This window comes from Oncorhynchus keta, chromosome 22, assembly GCF_023373465.1.
Source record: "Oncorhynchus keta strain PuntledgeMale-10-30-2019 chromosome 22, Oket_V2, whole genome shotgun sequence".
Lineage (NCBI taxonomy): Eukaryota > Metazoa > Chordata > Actinopteri > Salmoniformes > Salmonidae > Oncorhynchus > Oncorhynchus keta.
In genome coordinates, this window is record NC_068442.1 from 12,789,773 (window position 1) to 12,806,826 (window position 17,054).

Genomic DNA, 17,054 nt, shown 5'->3' on the forward strand with positions numbered 1-17,054 from the left:
AGATAAAACAGATAGGATAGATAAAAATAGATAAAGAGATCAAATAGATAAAATAGGATAGATAAAATATATCAAATGGATAGATAAAATAAATAGATAAGATAGATAGATAAAATAGATAGAATAGATCAAATAGATAGATATGATAGATAGAATAGATCAAATAGATCAAATAGATATATATGATAGATAGAATAGATAGGATAGATCAAATAGATAGATATGATAGATAGAATAGATAAAAATAGATAGGATAGATCAATAGATAAAATAGATAGATAAAATAGATAGGATAGATAAAAATAGATAAGATAGATCAAATAGATAGATAAGATAGATAGATACAATAGATAGGATAGATCAAATAGATAGGATAGATCAAATAGATAGATATGATAGATAGAATAGATAAAATAGATCAAATAGATAGATATGATAGATAGAATAGATAAAATAGATAGGATATATCAAATAGATAGATATGATAGATAGGATAGATCAAATAGATAGATAAGATAGATGGATACAATAGATAAAAATAGATAGGATAGATCAATAGATAGATAAGATAGATGGATACAATAGATAAAATAGATAGGATAGATAAAATAGATAGATAAAATAGATATGATAGATATAATAGATAAAATAGATCAAATAGATAGATAGATAAAATAGATAAGATAGATAAAATAGATAGAATAGATAGATAAGATATATATATATATCAAATAGATAGGATAGATCAAATAGATAAAATAGATAGATAGATACATTAGATAGGATAGATAAAATAGATAGATAAAATAGATAGATAAAATAGATTAGATAGATAAAATAGATAGATAGATAAAATAGATAGATAGGATAGATAAGATCTATAGATAAAATAGATAAAATAGATAGATAGATAAAATAGATTAGATAGATAAAATAGATTAGATAGATAGGATAGATAAAATCGATAGATAAAATAGATAAGATCGATAGATATGATAGATCAAATAGATAAGATAGATTAGATAGATAAAATAGATCAAATAGATAAGCTAGATTAGATAGATAAAATAGATTAGATAGGATAGATAAAATAGATATGATAGATAGATAGATAAAATAGATAGATAGATATATAGGATAGATAAAATAGATATTAGATAGGATAGATAAAATAGATATGATAGATAAAATAGATAGATAGATATATAGGATAGATAAAATAGATATTAGATAGGATAGATAAAATAGATATAGATATATAGATAGATTAAATAGATTAGATAGATAAGATAGATTAGATATATTAGATATATTAGATAGATAGATTAGATAGGATAGATAAAATAGATATGATAGATAAGATAGATAAAATAGATAGATATATAGGATAGATAAGATATATAGATAGATTAGATAGATGAAATAGATAGATAGGATAGATAAAATAGATAAGATAGATAAAATAGATAGATTAGATCAAATAGATTAGATTAGATATATCAGATAGATTAGATATATTAGATAGATAGATTAGATTAGATAGATACTCTATAGTCAAGACCATAGGAGTTGGCAAGACAGCATAAAGCGATCTGGGACCAGGCTGTGGCAGATTGGAACTTACGTGTAGCCAGGATGCCCTCCACTCTGTATCCCAGTATGATGGCTGCCCTCTGCACGTCAAGACGGTTCAGCAGGTTGGCTGTAGTGATTGCAGGCTGCCGCTCCCCGCTGGGACCCTCCACAAAGTACACCATCTCCAGGGGGTGTTCCGCTCCCACCAGCCTGGTCGTACTCACAATCTGAAGGGAGGAAGATGTGTGATTTTTGAATGACTAACCCCATACATGTAACATCTGTATGGTCCCTCCATCAACTATTGAATTTTAAAGACAGATTCAAATAACAAAAGATCAGTGAGCTTTTCGAAAGCCTCATAAGAAAAGGGCAGTGATTGGTAGATGGGTTACAATAACAAATCAGACAATGAATAGATCTTTAAGCATGGTGAAGTTATTCATTCTGCTGTGGATGATGCAATAAACCATCCAGAGACATCAAAGATACAGTCATCCTTGAACTGAGCTGCAGGACAGGAATGAGACTGCGTCAGGGATGTCACCATGAGGCCATCGGTGATGTTAAAACAGTTACAGAGTTCAATGGCTGTGATGGGAGAAAACTGGGGACGGATCAACATTGTAGTGACTCCGCAATAATGAAGAACACAAATACAGAATGAAAATATTCCAAAACATGCATATTGTATGCAACAAGCACTAAAGTAATACTGCAATAAAAACACAGCAAAGGAATACACTTTTTGGCCTGAATGCAAAGCCTTGTGTTTGGCTGACCTTTTTTCCCCAGAAGAATAATGGGCAAATATGGCACAATCCAGGTGTGCACAGCTCTTATAGACCTCCCCATGAAGACCCACAGCTGTAACCGATGCCAAAAGGTGTTTCTAAAATGTATTGACTCAGGGAGCTGAATACTTTTTCTAAACTACTATATTTGCATTTTTCTTCCTCTTCGACATTATAGAGTATTGTTTGTAAATTGTCGAACAAAAAAGTACAATTAAATACATTTTAATCCCACTTAGTAACACAATAAATTGTAACGCAATAAAACGTGTAGCTCTGCAGCGACAATGCCTGGTACTAGCTTCCAGTGGTTTAAATGTGGTTTCTATTCTGCCTCTACTTTTCTTTCCCCATTACCCAATAATAACATAACAATACTCTGTAGAAGGGTATTTATTGGTGGTTGCAAACAGAGTGGACTATACGGTGTTAGTCACATCAACTGGTAAAAGCTTCCTTCCTACTAATTCAGTGGATATTATTCCTTGTGGTGAGCTCTCTATGAATCGGAACAGTGAGACTCATTATCAAGGGCTTGTAGTCTTTTCTACCCAGAGCACCACTGCTTTACTAATCAAGCTCGGCCTTTTGTGGAGCTCCACAGCACCTGCTCTACTCTACTCCCCTCTCTCTTAACAACATTCAGGGGACAGGATAGGCCAGAGTATCCATGGCAACTCCACCTACAGTATTCATCACAGCGCCAGCCACTCAAAGACCAACCACCAAGTCAAATTGTCTTTCTTTCAAGACCCGTTACTCGACTGCTGTGTGCACCAGTCACTAATAGCAGATCAATTATTAATTCTCTCTCTGCCTGGCAGCTGGAGTTATTATAAACCCAGGAGGTGTGTGTGTGTGTGTGTGTGTGTGTGTGTGTGTGTGTGTGTGTGTGTGTGTGTGTGTTTTGGAAGGGGGTGGTTCAGGTGGGGCCACACACTGTTCATCATTCCACTCTAATAAACTTGGGGACTGGATGTGGATTAGAGCTTGGCTGAGGGAACACAGGTTGTTTTTCTGTGTCAGATCACACACACGACCCAGACTTACTCTCTTCAGTAACACAGTACCTAGGGCAGCCTAGACTAGGGGCTATTACCACAGGGGGAGAGCTGTACTTGCTGTACTTAAGAGTTATGGTAAAGCACAACACGAGATAACTGTAATTTGAGTTCTCAAATGTAATGCATCGTGTGTGTGTGTGTGTGTGTTCATGACTTATTCTGTATAAATGTCTCTGAGTAGCAGTACACTTTTAGAAAAAAAGGTGTTACCTAAAATCTAAAAGGGTTCTTCGGCTGTCCCCATAGGAGAACCCTTTCCGATTCCATGTAGAACCCTTTCCACAGGGGGTTCTAACTGAAACCAAAAAGGGTTCTACCTGAAACCAAAAACAGTTATCCTATGGGAACAGCTGAAGAACCCTTTTTTCTAAGAGTGTAGTACACACTCAGTCACCCTTACCTCAGATTACATTTAACATTTACATTTAAGTCATTTAGCAGACGCTCTTATCCAGAGCGACTTACAAATTGGTGCATTCACCTTATGAGATCCAGTGGAACAGTCACTTTACAATAGTGCATCTAAATCTTAAAAGGGGGGTGAGAAGGATTACTTATCCTATCCCAGATAAACTGTACACACACATCTACCTGTGTATAGTATAGTGCAGGGGTATTCAAAACTTACCCTATGAGGTCCGGAGTACTGCTGGTTATCTGTTCTACCTGATAATGAATTGCACTTACCTGGTGTCCCAGGTGTAAAGGGAACATTGAAAAAAGCAGTGGAACTGGCTTCAAGGTCCAAATTAGAATTTGGTGGGTATAGTCACTCCGATGCGGTTACCTGAACACTGTGGTTAGCCACGCTGGTGGCCCTCTTCGTGCGCCTGGCCGACCCCAGCACTTCTCCTAGCAGCAGGGCCACACGACGTTCCATCTTGGCCTGGAAGGTCCGCTCGTCCACCCCCTGATCCAGCACACCCAGCAACACTGGTCAAGGACAGGAAACAGAGAGTTATGATATCACTCACAGGACAGGAAATACAGAACCAACACATAGCCTCATCACACAGCCAGAACATAGGCCCTACATGTGTATGTCTTTCAATCCATCCTCCTGCTGCAGTTGAGATTTAGATTGGATGGAATTTTTAAAGGAGCGTTTCCCAAAGTCAGTCCTTGGGACCACAAGAGGTGCACGTTTTGGTTTTTGCCCACAGCAGATTCAAATAATGAACAAATAATTCCAACAACCAAAACATGCACCCCTTGAGGTCCCCAGGACTGAGTTTGGAAGCATACCTGTTCTAACCCAAGATGAGCGAAGCAACTGGGTGGTGTTCAACTCCGGGTAGTGGAAAGCTATTGGGAAAGAACAGAGGGAAACCAGACAAGTACAGACAACCTGAAAATACTCTATTGAGGTTAAAATAGGTGTATAGAAGGTGAAGCAGATTGGCTAATAGAATACATTTGATTAGAATATATTTATTTTTCCCCAAGTGAACTTCCCTCAGGAGTGGCGTTTGGCATAAAATCCCAATCCATTAGACAATGATAATAGACTCACGCTCGGCGATCTGCAGCACGGGGAAGCCCAGGTAGTAGCTGAATTCCACCATGTTGAGCAGCCTCAGGTGGTTGCTGACCTCTGACCCCTTCAGGTAGCCTATGGCCCCACGCACCGCAAAGGTCACGTCCACCGGCTCCCTTTGCTGACTACTTGGCTGGTTCATGGTGATGTTCAGAATCTAGGAAAATATGACATATCCACACGTCTTTGAGCTAGGGATGGATATCAAAAGGTCAGTAAATGGTAAAAAGAGACTGTCACCAATAAACCATGTGAGCATACACTGCAGTGTGATGTTCGCAATTTGCCACACATTTACTTATTTATTTACACTGGGCAAAGATGTAAATTTAACATTTGTTTAAAAAATATTTTTTTATACAAAAAACAGATGTTTTAAGCTTAGTTATAGTGAAACACGTCAATTCTGGTATTCATTTTGACAGTTCGTTTCAAAAGTGATATATGTTGGTCTTTTAGTAGTAAATCTAGCTGTTTTTCCCCCTATCGGTTCAACTCTACCATTTCAATTGTGATGTAGAGGCACCTTGAGAAAGTGCCTGTACATCATCTTAAGGGAGGGTACTTCTAGATGTGCTGGGAGGTACAGTACCACATCAAGGCATACTATAAAAGCAGGTGACAGCGTGCCTTATTTGGTATTGATCTTGGTAAGGGGAGAGTGACAATATATATTGCATGATGCTTCCTTGACTGACGTTACACAAAATGCAAGGTTTTTGCTTATGGTTTCAAACACATCTACAGTGCATTTGGAAAGTATTCAGACCCCTTGACTTTTTCCACATTTTGTTACATAACAGCCTTTTTTTTATCTCATCAATCTACACACAATACCCCATAATGACAAAGCGAAATGCTTAATTTATTAAAAATAAAAAACAGAAATACCTTACTTACATACAGTCAGGTTCATAAGTATCTGGACAGTGAGACAATTTGCATAATTTTGTCTCTGTACGCCACCACAATGGACTTGAAAGGAATCAATATGTGCTTTATGTGTAGACGTTCATCTTTAATTTAAGGGTTTTGTCAAAATGATTGTATGAACAGTGTAGGAATTACAACCATTTTTATACATAGCCCCCCAATTTTAGGGGCTCATTAGTAATTGGACAAACTAATATAATTATAAATTAAAGGACCAAAAGTAATTGGACAATTGGCTGCACAGGTGTTCCATGGTCAGGTTTGTGTTATTCCCTCATTAGTGAATTTACAAGTAAGCAGATAAAAGGTCAAGAGTTGATTTCAAGTGTGACATTTGCATTTGGAATCTGTTGCTGTTAACCCTCAATATGAATTCCCAAGAGCTGACTGCCAGTGAAGAAAGCCATCATTAGGCTGACAAATCAAAACAAACCCATCAGAGAGATAGCAAAAACATCAAGTGTGGTCAAATCCACTATTTGGTGCATTCTTAAAAAGAAAGAACACACCGGTGAGCTCAGGAACACCAAAAGGCCTGGAAGACCACGGATAACAACTGTGGTGGATGACAGAATAATTATTTCCTCGGTGATGAAAAACCCCTTCACAACAGTTGGACAGATCAAGAACACCCTCCAGGAGGCAGATTTATCTGTGTCAAAGTCAACAGTAAAGAGAAGACTTCACCAGAGTAAATACTGATGGTTTACCACAAGATGTAAACCATTGGTAAGCCTCAAAAACAGGAAGAGCAGATTAGAGTTTGCCAAACAACATCTAGAAAAGCCTGTACAGTTCTGGAACAACAGCCTATGGACAGATGAGACAAATATCAACTTGTACCAGAATGACGGGAAGAGAAGAGTATATGGAGAAGAACTGCTCATGATCAGAGCATACCACCTCATCTGTGAAGCATGGTGGAGGTAGTGTTATGGCGTGGGCATGTATGGCTGCCAATGGAGCTGATTCCCTTGTATATATTGACGATGTGACTGCTGACAAAAGCAGCATGATGAATTTTGAAGTGTTTAGGGTTATGTTATCTGCTCACATTGAGCCAAATTTACTGAGTATGAAACCTACAGTTGAAGTCGGGAGTTTACATACACTTAGGTTAGAGTCATTAAAACTCGTTTTTCAACCACTCCACAAATTTCTTGTTCACAAACTATAGTTTTGAAGTCAGTTAGGACATCTACTTTGTGCATGACACAAGTAATTTTTTCCAACAATTGTTTAAAGACAGATTATTTCACTTATAATTCACTGTATCACAATTCCAGTGGGTCAGAAGTTAATATACACTAAGTTGACTGTGCCTTTAAACAGCTTGTAAAATTCCAGAAAATTGTGTCATGGCTTTAGAAGCTTCTGATTAACATAATTTGAGTCAATTGGAGCTGTACCTGCAGATGTATTTCAAGACCTACCGTCAAACTCAGTGCCTCTTTGCTTCACATCATGGGAAAATCAAAATAAATCACCCAAGACCTCAGAAAACAATGATAGACCTCCACAAGTCTAGTTCATCCTTGGGACCAATTTACAAACGCCTGAAGGTACCATGTTCATCTGTACAAACAATAGTACGCAAGTATAAACAGCATGGGACCATGCAGCCATCATACCGCTCAGGAAGGAGACGAGTTCTGTCTCCTAGAGATGAACGTACTTTGGTGCGAAAAGTGCAAATCAATCCCAGAACAACAGCAAAGGACCTTGGGAAGATGCTGGAGGAAACGGGTACAAAAGTATCGATATTCACAGTAAAACGAGTCTTATATCGACATAACCTGAAAGGCCGCTCAGCAAGGAAGAAGCCACTGTTCCAAAACCGCCATTAAAAAAAGCCAGACTACGGTTTGCAACTGCACATGGGGACAAATATCATACTTTTTGGAGAAATGTCCTCTGGTCTGATGAAACAAAAATAGAACTGTTTGGCCATAATGACCATCAATTATGTTTGGAGGGAAAAGGGGGAGGCTTGCAAGCAGAAGAACACCATCCCAACCGTGAAGCACAGGGGTGGCAGCATCATGTTGTGAGGGTGCATTGCTGCAGGAGGGACTGGTGCACTTCACAAAATAGATGGCATCATGAGGAAGGAAACTTATGTGGGTATATTGAAGCAACATCTCAAGACATCTTGGTCACAAATGGGTAACAAATGGATCTTCCCAATTAACAATAACCCCAAGCACACTTCCAAAGTTGTGGAAAATGGCTTAAGGACAACAAAGTCAATGTATTGGAGTGGCCAACACAAAGCCCTGACCTCACAATCCTATAGAAAATGTGTGGGCAGAACTGAAAAAGTGTGTGCGAGCAAGGAGGCCTAGAAACCTGACTCAGTTACACCAGCTCTGTCAGGAGGAACGGGCCAAATTTCACCCAACTTATTGTGGGAAGCTTGTGGAAGGCTACCTGAAACGTTTGACCCAAGTTAAACAATTTAAAGGCAATGCTACCAAATACTAATTGAGTGTATGTAAACTTCTGACCCACTGGGAATGTGATGAAAGAAATAAAAGCTGAAATAAATAATTCTCTCTACTATTATTCTGACATTTCACATTCTTAAAATAAAGTGGTGATCCTAACTGACCTAAGACAGAGCATTTTTACGAGGATTAAATGTCAGGAATTGTGAAAAACTGAGTTTAAATGTAGTTGGCTAAGGTGTATGTAAACTTCCGACTTCAACTGTATGTGTCTGAAAACTTTCCATACCCTTATGGTTTGCTACATTCAAGAACAGCAAACCCAAACAGCGAAATAAGCACTTTCTCAAGCATCTGAATACTTTTAATAGTGGAATCAAACCTGATTCAATAAACCAAAGCTGGTCATTTTGGTCTTGAATGAGTGACCACTGATCTAAAGACTTGTGTGCTGGAGATGGAGACCAACACTTTGGTTGTATTATTGCAGCACACACAGTCACGCAACCATACATTTCAACCATTACTCCCTGTCGCTCCACAAGCTTTAACAATTGTAGTATAAAAGTCGAGCAGCTCCTGCCTCTCTTTCTCTCTCCAATCCGAAACAAGCCCCTGCAGCTGCAATCGGAGTACTGCTGGTGCAATCGTTAGAGGCAGTCCCAGTCTATGTTTGTCGAAGTCAGCAAACAAGCACCACCAATTAAGACTGCAGTTTAGGCCAGGGGTATTCAACTCTTACCCTACATGGTACAGAGCCAGCTGGTTTTCTGTTATACCTGATAATTAATTGCACCCAGGTCTAAATCAGTCCTTGATTAGAGGAGAAAAATTAAAACAAGCAGCAGAACTGGCTTCAGGGTCCAGAGTTGAGTTTGCAGGGCCTAGGTACTGCATTTGCACACAGTAACCCAATTAGTTTCTAACTTTCTAATTTCTTGGCCTCAGCCAACTGACTCTCTTGGAAAATCAGAGCTTTTCTCTCTTTTCCTTTCCACTTCCAGACTTATTTCAGCAGACGCTGCTCTTATCGAGCTCTCGCAGTAAGAGCATAGCTAAAGTACACGGCCAGTGGTCTTTAGGAATAACAAATGTGTGAGCTAAGGGTTCCTGACAGAAATGGGTTGCGATTAGGGGTGAATCCAGACAATCAGTACCAAGGCGTTGGACTCGAGGGTTGAAAACCTTGGAAGGAGTAAATGACTGCTAATGATAACAGAACATTAGAAGAAGCTCTACTCTGTTCTAGTTGACTGGAGAGCTAAACTGTATTCAGTCAGTCTCCACTTACATCCACAGTGAAGTTTGTGGACTCCTGCGAGCGCCGGCGCACTTCGGCATACGCCATGGTCAGGCCTTTCTCAATGCGCTCGCTGAAGTTGCAGACACGCACGTCAATGTGCCTGGGCACAAACTGCAGCACTGGATGGGAAACAGAAGAGGAGAGTTACGTTCAGACACACACTAACAACAACATAGTACGTACTGGGAAAGCACTATTCAAATCTCCATTTCAAAAGGAGTTTGTATAGTTCGATACCAAACAGTGCTCTTACCTGAGTGGACATGGTACTGGTGGTCTGGTACCTTCCAGTAGTGTGAGATGGACAGGAAGCCTCGACTTGATTGGCGCAGGGCGTTGATGACTGATATGGCCGTGTACACCACAGGACCCGACACTGCCCGGAACACAAAGTCTGGAGGATTCTTAGCAACCTTTACCAAGACACAGAAAAAAAAACACAATTATAATTTCTCTTCCTAGCAAGAGTTATTTTAATGTTTAGATTCTTTCAATTCAACTCGGTCTTTCTTTTTGTCTTACTTTCAACTCCTATCATCCTCCAAGTGCAGCTGAATATCTCTTATTCAGTTCTGGCACCATGAACTACGAGGTACTGTATGTGTATGCACACTACCGTCTCCTTTTGCACTGTACAGCATATAAACCATTAAAAGGTAGGCAGTTTCTTGAGGTCACTGCCTCTCTGCTGGGCCATGAAGTGTTGGGTGTGCAGTTAGTCATTAGTGTGGTTTGTTTATCAAAGAGCCTGGAGATTAAGAGTCCACAGGAAGTGGGCTGTCCTTCCTGGTGCGTCCCATCCCTATACCCCCACACACATGGCCTGGGCCATTACACAACAGCCTCATACCCACTGCTGCAGCTCCCTATCGCTTGATTAAACTCAGAGCATGTTGCAGCTGTTAGGCGGTTTCTTAGGGAGCCTGCATTTTCTAATGTAAAGCTAACAACAGTGCCAGCACTTTGAGGTTAGCCCTAGTTGTCATGTCAGACCATGATTATGGACTCATTTATATACAGTGCCTTCGGAAAGAATTAAGACCCCTTGACATTTTCCACATTTTGTTACATTACAGCCTTATTCTAAAATGGATTGATTAAATAAAACTATTTCCTCAGCAAACTACACACAATACCCCATAACGACAAAAGTGAAAACAAGTTTTTACAAATGTATTAAAAATAAAAAAACAGATACCTTATTTACATAAGTATTTAGACTCTTTGCTATGAGACTCAAAATTGAGCTCAGGTGACCTGTTTCCATTGATCATCCTTGATGTTTCTACAATTTGATTGGAGACCACCTTTGGTAAATGGTTTTGGAACCTTTGGTTCAATTGATTGGACATGATTTGGAAAGGCACACACCTGTCTATATAATGTCCCACAGTTGACAGTGCATGTCAGTGCAAAAACCAAGCTATGAGGTTGAAGGAACTGTCCGTAGAGTTCCGAGACACAGATCTGGGGAAGGGTACCAAAAAAATAATGCAGCATTCAAAGTTCCTCAAAACAAAGTGGCCTCCATCATTCTTAAATGAAAAATGTTTGGCCACCTGGCCAAACTGAGCAATTGGGGGGGGAAGGGCCTTGGTCAGGGAGGTGACCAAGAACCCGATGGTCACTCTGACAGAGCTCCAGAGTTCCTTCGTGGAGATGGGAGAACCTTCCAGAAGGACAACCATCTCTGCAGCACTCCACCATTTAGGCTTTTATGGTAGAGTGGCCAGACGGAAGCCACTCCTCAGTAAAAGGCACATGACAGCCTGCTTGGAGTTTGCCAAAAGGGACCTAAAGACTCTCAGACCATGGGAAACAGGATTCTCTGGTCTGATGAAACCAATTCAATCCTCTTTGGATTGAATGCCAAGCGGTGAAGCATGGTGGTGGCAGCATCATGCTGTGGGGAGGTTTTTGAGTGACAGGGACTAGTCAGGATCGAGGCAAAGATGAACGGAGAAAAGTACAGAGAGAACTCTGACGAAAACATGCTCCAGGGCGCTCAGGACCTCAGACTGGGGCAAAGGGTCACCTCCCAACAGGACAAAGACCCTAAGCACACAGCCAAGACAAGGCAGGAGTGGCTTCGGGACACGTCTCTGAATGTCCTTGAGTGGCCCAGACAGATCCCGAACTTGAACCCGATCGAACATCTCTGGAGAGACTTGAAAATAGCTGTGCAGCAACGCTCCCCATCGAACCTGACAGAGCTTGAGAAGATCTGCAGAGAGGAATGGGAGAAACTCCCCAAATACAGGTGTGTCAAGCTTGTAGAGTCATACCCAAGAAGACTTGATGCTGTAATCGCTGCCAAAGGTGCTTTAACAAAGCAATGAGGTAATGGGCTGAATTCCTATTACAAATGTGATATTTCAGTAGTTTTTTTGTAATACATTTGCAAAAATGTTAAATGTAACTTTTTGCTTTGTCATTATGGGGTATTGTGTGTAGATTGATGAGAAAAAAAAACATTTACATCAATTTTAAAATAAGGCTGTAACGTAACAAAATGTGGAAAAAGTCAAGGGGCCTGAATACTTTCCAGATGCACTGCATAACATAACTTTATCTATGTAAAGACTGAAGAAAAAGTCTGCTTTTTCAGTTCACTCTTATCTTGACCCATTTCATGAGGTATTGAAGTGAAGAATAAACCCCAATAAAAATGCCCCATGCTGCATAATAATGTACCTGCAGTTCAACTGACTTATTGAATTCAGTCTTCAGGACATCTCGGACTTGGGATTTGGCATATCCAACAGTGGCCCCAGCCGGAAAACCTGCATAGGAAGATGGAAGCACACATAGGTAGTAAATCTCATTATCAGATCATTATCTCATCTCACATTAGCTCATCTCTCATTGATAAATGATGTTATAGATTCATTTAGTGGACAATATTATCAAAACATTACATCACAAACCATGACTTTCATACTAAAATGGATAAGACATAGTTTTTGATTATATCTTAGTAACATTGATTAGGATGACATTCCACATAATGTTGCTGCATTAAAAAAGTATATTAATACGACAAAGAGGTAATACAACTTACCGACTTCAACAAAGTACACAGGCTTGGTGACGTTACAGAGGTACTGGCGGCCTATGGTTGTAGGTGGGCTCTTAGTAGTAGTTAGGAGGGTAGTGGTGGTGGCCAGAGTGGTGGTTGTTGAGGCCTCAGTAGTGATGCTGGTAGTAGTAGTGGTGGTGGTGGTGGCAGGATCAGTTGTGGAAATGTCTACACCGCTAACTGTAGTCTGGCTGTCATTGGTCACTGCTGTGACAGGACTATCAGTAACAACGCCTTGGTCAGCCATGACTGACACCGGGGGGGTGGTGGGGGCATTGGTGGCTGGTTCTGTCGGGCCGGAGGTGACATTGGGGGGTAATTCTGTCTGGCCGGGAAATGGGGAGAAGGCGATAGAGGTGGTCACCACAGGAGTTACGAGAGAGGTGCTGAGGAGGGCCGTCTCTGTGGCGGAGGGAGAGACGTACCACAGGATGTCTGTCTCCGAGGCAGTAGCACTAGGCTGCACTGACACTAAGACAGAGCTGTTGTCCAGTCCGACACTGGAGGTGGCCACGGGGCTCGTCCATTCGCCGGATACCTGACCAGTGACACCCCACAGGGAGGACGAGAGGTCCATGGAGGGAGTTGGCACTACTGAAGCCTCCAAGAATGGCACTGAGACATTCAGCGGAGTCATCTCCATTGTGTTTGCTGTGGTCGTATTCAGAGGCTCGGAGCTGGAGATATCAGTGGAGGAGTCTTCGATCCAGGAAGTGTTGTCAGAAGGCTGGACCTCCACTCCATCCACTCCATAGAAGGCTGTAAGCATGTGGCTGAGGTCCACAGTGAAGGTGCTGGTGGCCACGATGTGCGTGGTGCTGATGGACATCAGGGAGAAATGCCTGGAGGTGGTGGTCACGTTTGTGCCCCTGTGTTCTTCTGAGTCATCCTTGGTCAGCTGGATGGTGTAGTACTCCAGGCTATTCATGTCTGGTAAGAGGAGGTCTGTTGGTTCAACCATAAAGGTATCTGTCCAGTCAACATCTGAAACTCCTGGTAAATCCCCTTGAGGTGTTGGTATTTGTGTTGAGGCTAGCGTGGGGTGACTGGGAGAGGGATGGATGGGGAGAGGAACGGACGTGGGGGCCACACTTCCGACGCTAGAGCTGTAAGCCGCTGTTGTGATACTAGGTGAAGACGTCATGTGACGCATCGAGGAGAAGGACACGCCGACCCTGGAGGGGAAGGAGGTGTCGTAGCTTTCCGCGTTGGAGTCCTCCAGGTCGTACATGTCCGTGGGCAGATTGGTGACCAGGGAGAAGTCGTCCCTTTCCAAGCCCATGTAGGATGCAGTCTCCGGGTAGTCTCCGGAGCCCCAATCCACCACCATGGTGTTGGTGGGGAAGAAGTCCTCAGGAGGGACCACGGTGGGCTCGGACGAGAAGGACGTGGTGTGAGGGTTCAGAAAAGGCACGTAGCTGGGAGCCAGCTGCATCTCAGGTGATGGTTTCGGGAGCATGTGGATATCCTGAGCAGCATCGCCCTTCTGCATGAGCTCACTGCTGGGATGAAGGTGATCCAGATAGATTAACCTACTTGAGGGATCAAGGGGCAGTTTGGGAACCAGCAAGAGATCGCCTAAACTCTGGGACATGTCTGGATTAGGTTTAGACTCTGGCCTGTCTTGGTCTGACTGGGATTCTACATCTACCAGATCGTCAACAGGCAGTCCAACAGGAAGTGATGTCATAAATGCAGGGGTTGTCTGTTTTGACCAGTCTTGCTGGTTGCTGGGGGATAATAATGGAGGTTCATCTGGAGCTCTCTCATTAGAGTTTGGGACAATGAACTGTACCAATGTAGTCCAACTGGTGGCTGTAGAGAAGTTCAAGGGTGTTGTGGATTTGTTGGACTGTGGTCCGAGAGGTTTCTGGTGTGGTACTGTAACAAGGGTTGGAGAGAAAATTGCCATGGTTGAGTCAGGACGATAGAGCTTCAGCTCCCTTGAGAGTCTGGTAGGGCCTTTAGGTTGTTGCTGAAGGCCAACCACAGGCTCTGAGGAGCTTAAAGTGGGAGTGGAGAGAGGGTCTGGACCAATGGGGAGGGGATCTCTAGAAGTCAATGATTTGGAGTTTTGAGAAGCTGAAATACCCCATTGAGTAAGTGTTAGTGTAGATTCAGGTGGTAGGTGACCAGGTGAAGGGAGAGCTGTAGTTGTAGTGTCATCTGGGTGCTCAGAGGCCTCAGTGTGTGAAACAAATAAGGCTGAGGGTGATTCAGTCCAGCTTGATGCTTCTTCCCGAAACTCATCCAACACGGTGGGATCCAACGAAGAACAGTCTACTGAAAAATAAACAACATCAAACATGAACATGAATGGCAAATTATAGATCAGATAAGTTATCTGTGAGTAGCCTAACTAAGACTGCACTGAAATAAAGTACTGTGGAAAATAGCGTGCTCTTCAAATGGACTAAGAGATCAATATGATCTCATTCTCATTGAAGGCTTGTTGTTGATATACAGTGAAGCTGTTTAATTTCATTTTCTTGCTCAGTTAGTTTTGGCAACAACAACCTTTGGAAATGACCAGGAAGGAAGCCGTCCATCACTCTTCAGAGAACAAAGTAGGCTATAAATGTTCAACAAAATTGCAGGATCAAATCAAACACTGGATAAAGTCAACCGATTTAGCCTAGTGACTCAAAGGGGAAAAGCTGTGGGGGTATTTCCACACAGGCATATAATTACAGACATTTCCTACATCACATCAATAGGACTCAAATATGTTCTGCCAGGCTCTTTAGCCTTAATTAGTAGGCTACTTTTCTCCATAGAATAAACATTGATCTGTGACTGTCAATAAATAACATACAAATTAATGAGAAGAATCATGAATGGTCCCAAGGACATAATATAGGATTACCATTTACCATCGGAGGGCTCCATATGGGCCTAATCTGATCCTCACCTCTGGAGCAAAGGTTATGGGATGATTATTGAATGCTAAAGGTACAAAATTGAGGCCTATTCTTCATCTGTCGTGGTCAGGGATGGGGAGTAGGCCTACTCAATTACATATAATCTGATTAAAAAAAAACTGTGACTGTAATCAGTTACTTTACCAGCAAAAATATTGTAATCAGATTACAGATACTTAAAAAAAAAAAATGAAATGATTACTTCTTGGATTACTTTTAAATTCAGAAAGGATGTGTGCTGAGAAAAAAATTACACTATGACACCTTTCTGTTTTCTCAATGACATTCAATTCAGCAACGGAAAAAAGGTGGAAGTTTAAGTTTGTTCCACCTGAACGAGTCTGACCACAAGCCAGAGACCACTATGATGACATACCAAATGTGTTTGATGGATCCTTTTTGTCTTCTTCTAATGCCACTTAAGGGGAAATTAATCCAAAAGTAATCAGATTATGTTACTGAGTTTTAATAATCCAAAAGTTACATTACTGATTAGGACTATGCTACAATTTTAGACAGGTAACTAACTAGCAACTGCAACGTAATAAAAGTAATGAAATCCACACTAAAACGTCAACTTAAGTCTGATAGCCTAAATTGAGTAGGCCAGTTTATGTGCAAAAAGACTCCAACCAACAACGTTACATAAAATGTACAATACCACTTATAGGCTGCGACATTGTGTTTGTGCACTTCTACAAAATCACTACAGTGCCTTAGGCATCAGGCTAATCACTAGTCTAACTAATGCAGTACCATTTGCCAAAGTGGCTGTAAAATGGAAAAATCTATTCAGAACCACAAAACACTGTTACAGCCCAGTGTGACTGGATGCACACAACAATGACAGATAAAAGTTATCCACAGAACCCTCATGGAACAGCTTTAGCGTGATCCACAGCAGTAAATAAACAGGTCAGGCTATCTCACAGTGCACATTTTGTGATGGTGTACGATCATTTAATTTGTGTGTATGATAATACAGGTTGTTTGTATAGCCTAGTTAATGTTATGTGTGGATGAGGATATATGGAGACCATATGTTCCAGGCTGAAAACCTCAGGTCATTCTAGTTTAAGGGTCCAAAGTGAGCTATGTACCAAAGCACACAAGTAGGAACAACTAGCTTGTTACCATAACATTTTCTGGTGCTTGACCTTCGCATGTCCCTATTCTCCCTCATCAAGTAATTGTATATTATATTCAAAAGCCATCACAAACCTAACAGGACTAATTCTAGTCATTTTGTAGAGTGGGGTTTTGTTGGGCACTGAAGTGCTGTAATGGACCATACGTCTTCGATGATGCAGTGAGTATGTTTCTGACTAACTTGCCAGACTAGAGAGTGCTAGAGAGTGCCAACGGCCTTTATTCAGTAATTTGCTTCTTGCGTAACTTAAG

The 17,054-nt window shown here is 41.2% G+C and overlaps 1 protein-coding gene across 2 annotated transcripts in view; it reads right to left on the reverse strand.

The window, feature by feature from the left end:
• LOC118401066 (UPF0606 protein KIAA1549-like) overlaps window positions 1-17,054 on the reverse strand; it is an 83,923-nt gene that overhangs the window by 28,512 nt on the left and 38,357 nt on the right. For both annotated transcript variants that reach the window (XM_035798267.2, XM_035798264.2), the window contains exons 3-10: window positions 12,715-15,015; window positions 12,348-12,436; window positions 9,907-10,066; window positions 9,642-9,772; window positions 4,947-5,127; window positions 4,679-4,738; window positions 4,221-4,366; window positions 1,625-1,802 (exon numbers count right to left, since the gene is read on the reverse strand). In XM_035798267.2, the coding sequence (XP_035654160.2) occupies window positions 1,625-1,802; window positions 4,221-4,366; window positions 4,679-4,738; window positions 4,947-5,127; window positions 9,642-9,772; window positions 9,907-10,066; window positions 12,348-12,436; window positions 12,715-15,015 (3,246 nt within the window). The remainder of the gene's footprint in view (window positions 1-1,624; window positions 1,803-4,220; window positions 4,367-4,678; window positions 4,739-4,946; window positions 5,128-9,641; window positions 9,773-9,906; window positions 10,067-12,347; window positions 12,437-12,714; window positions 15,016-17,054) is intronic.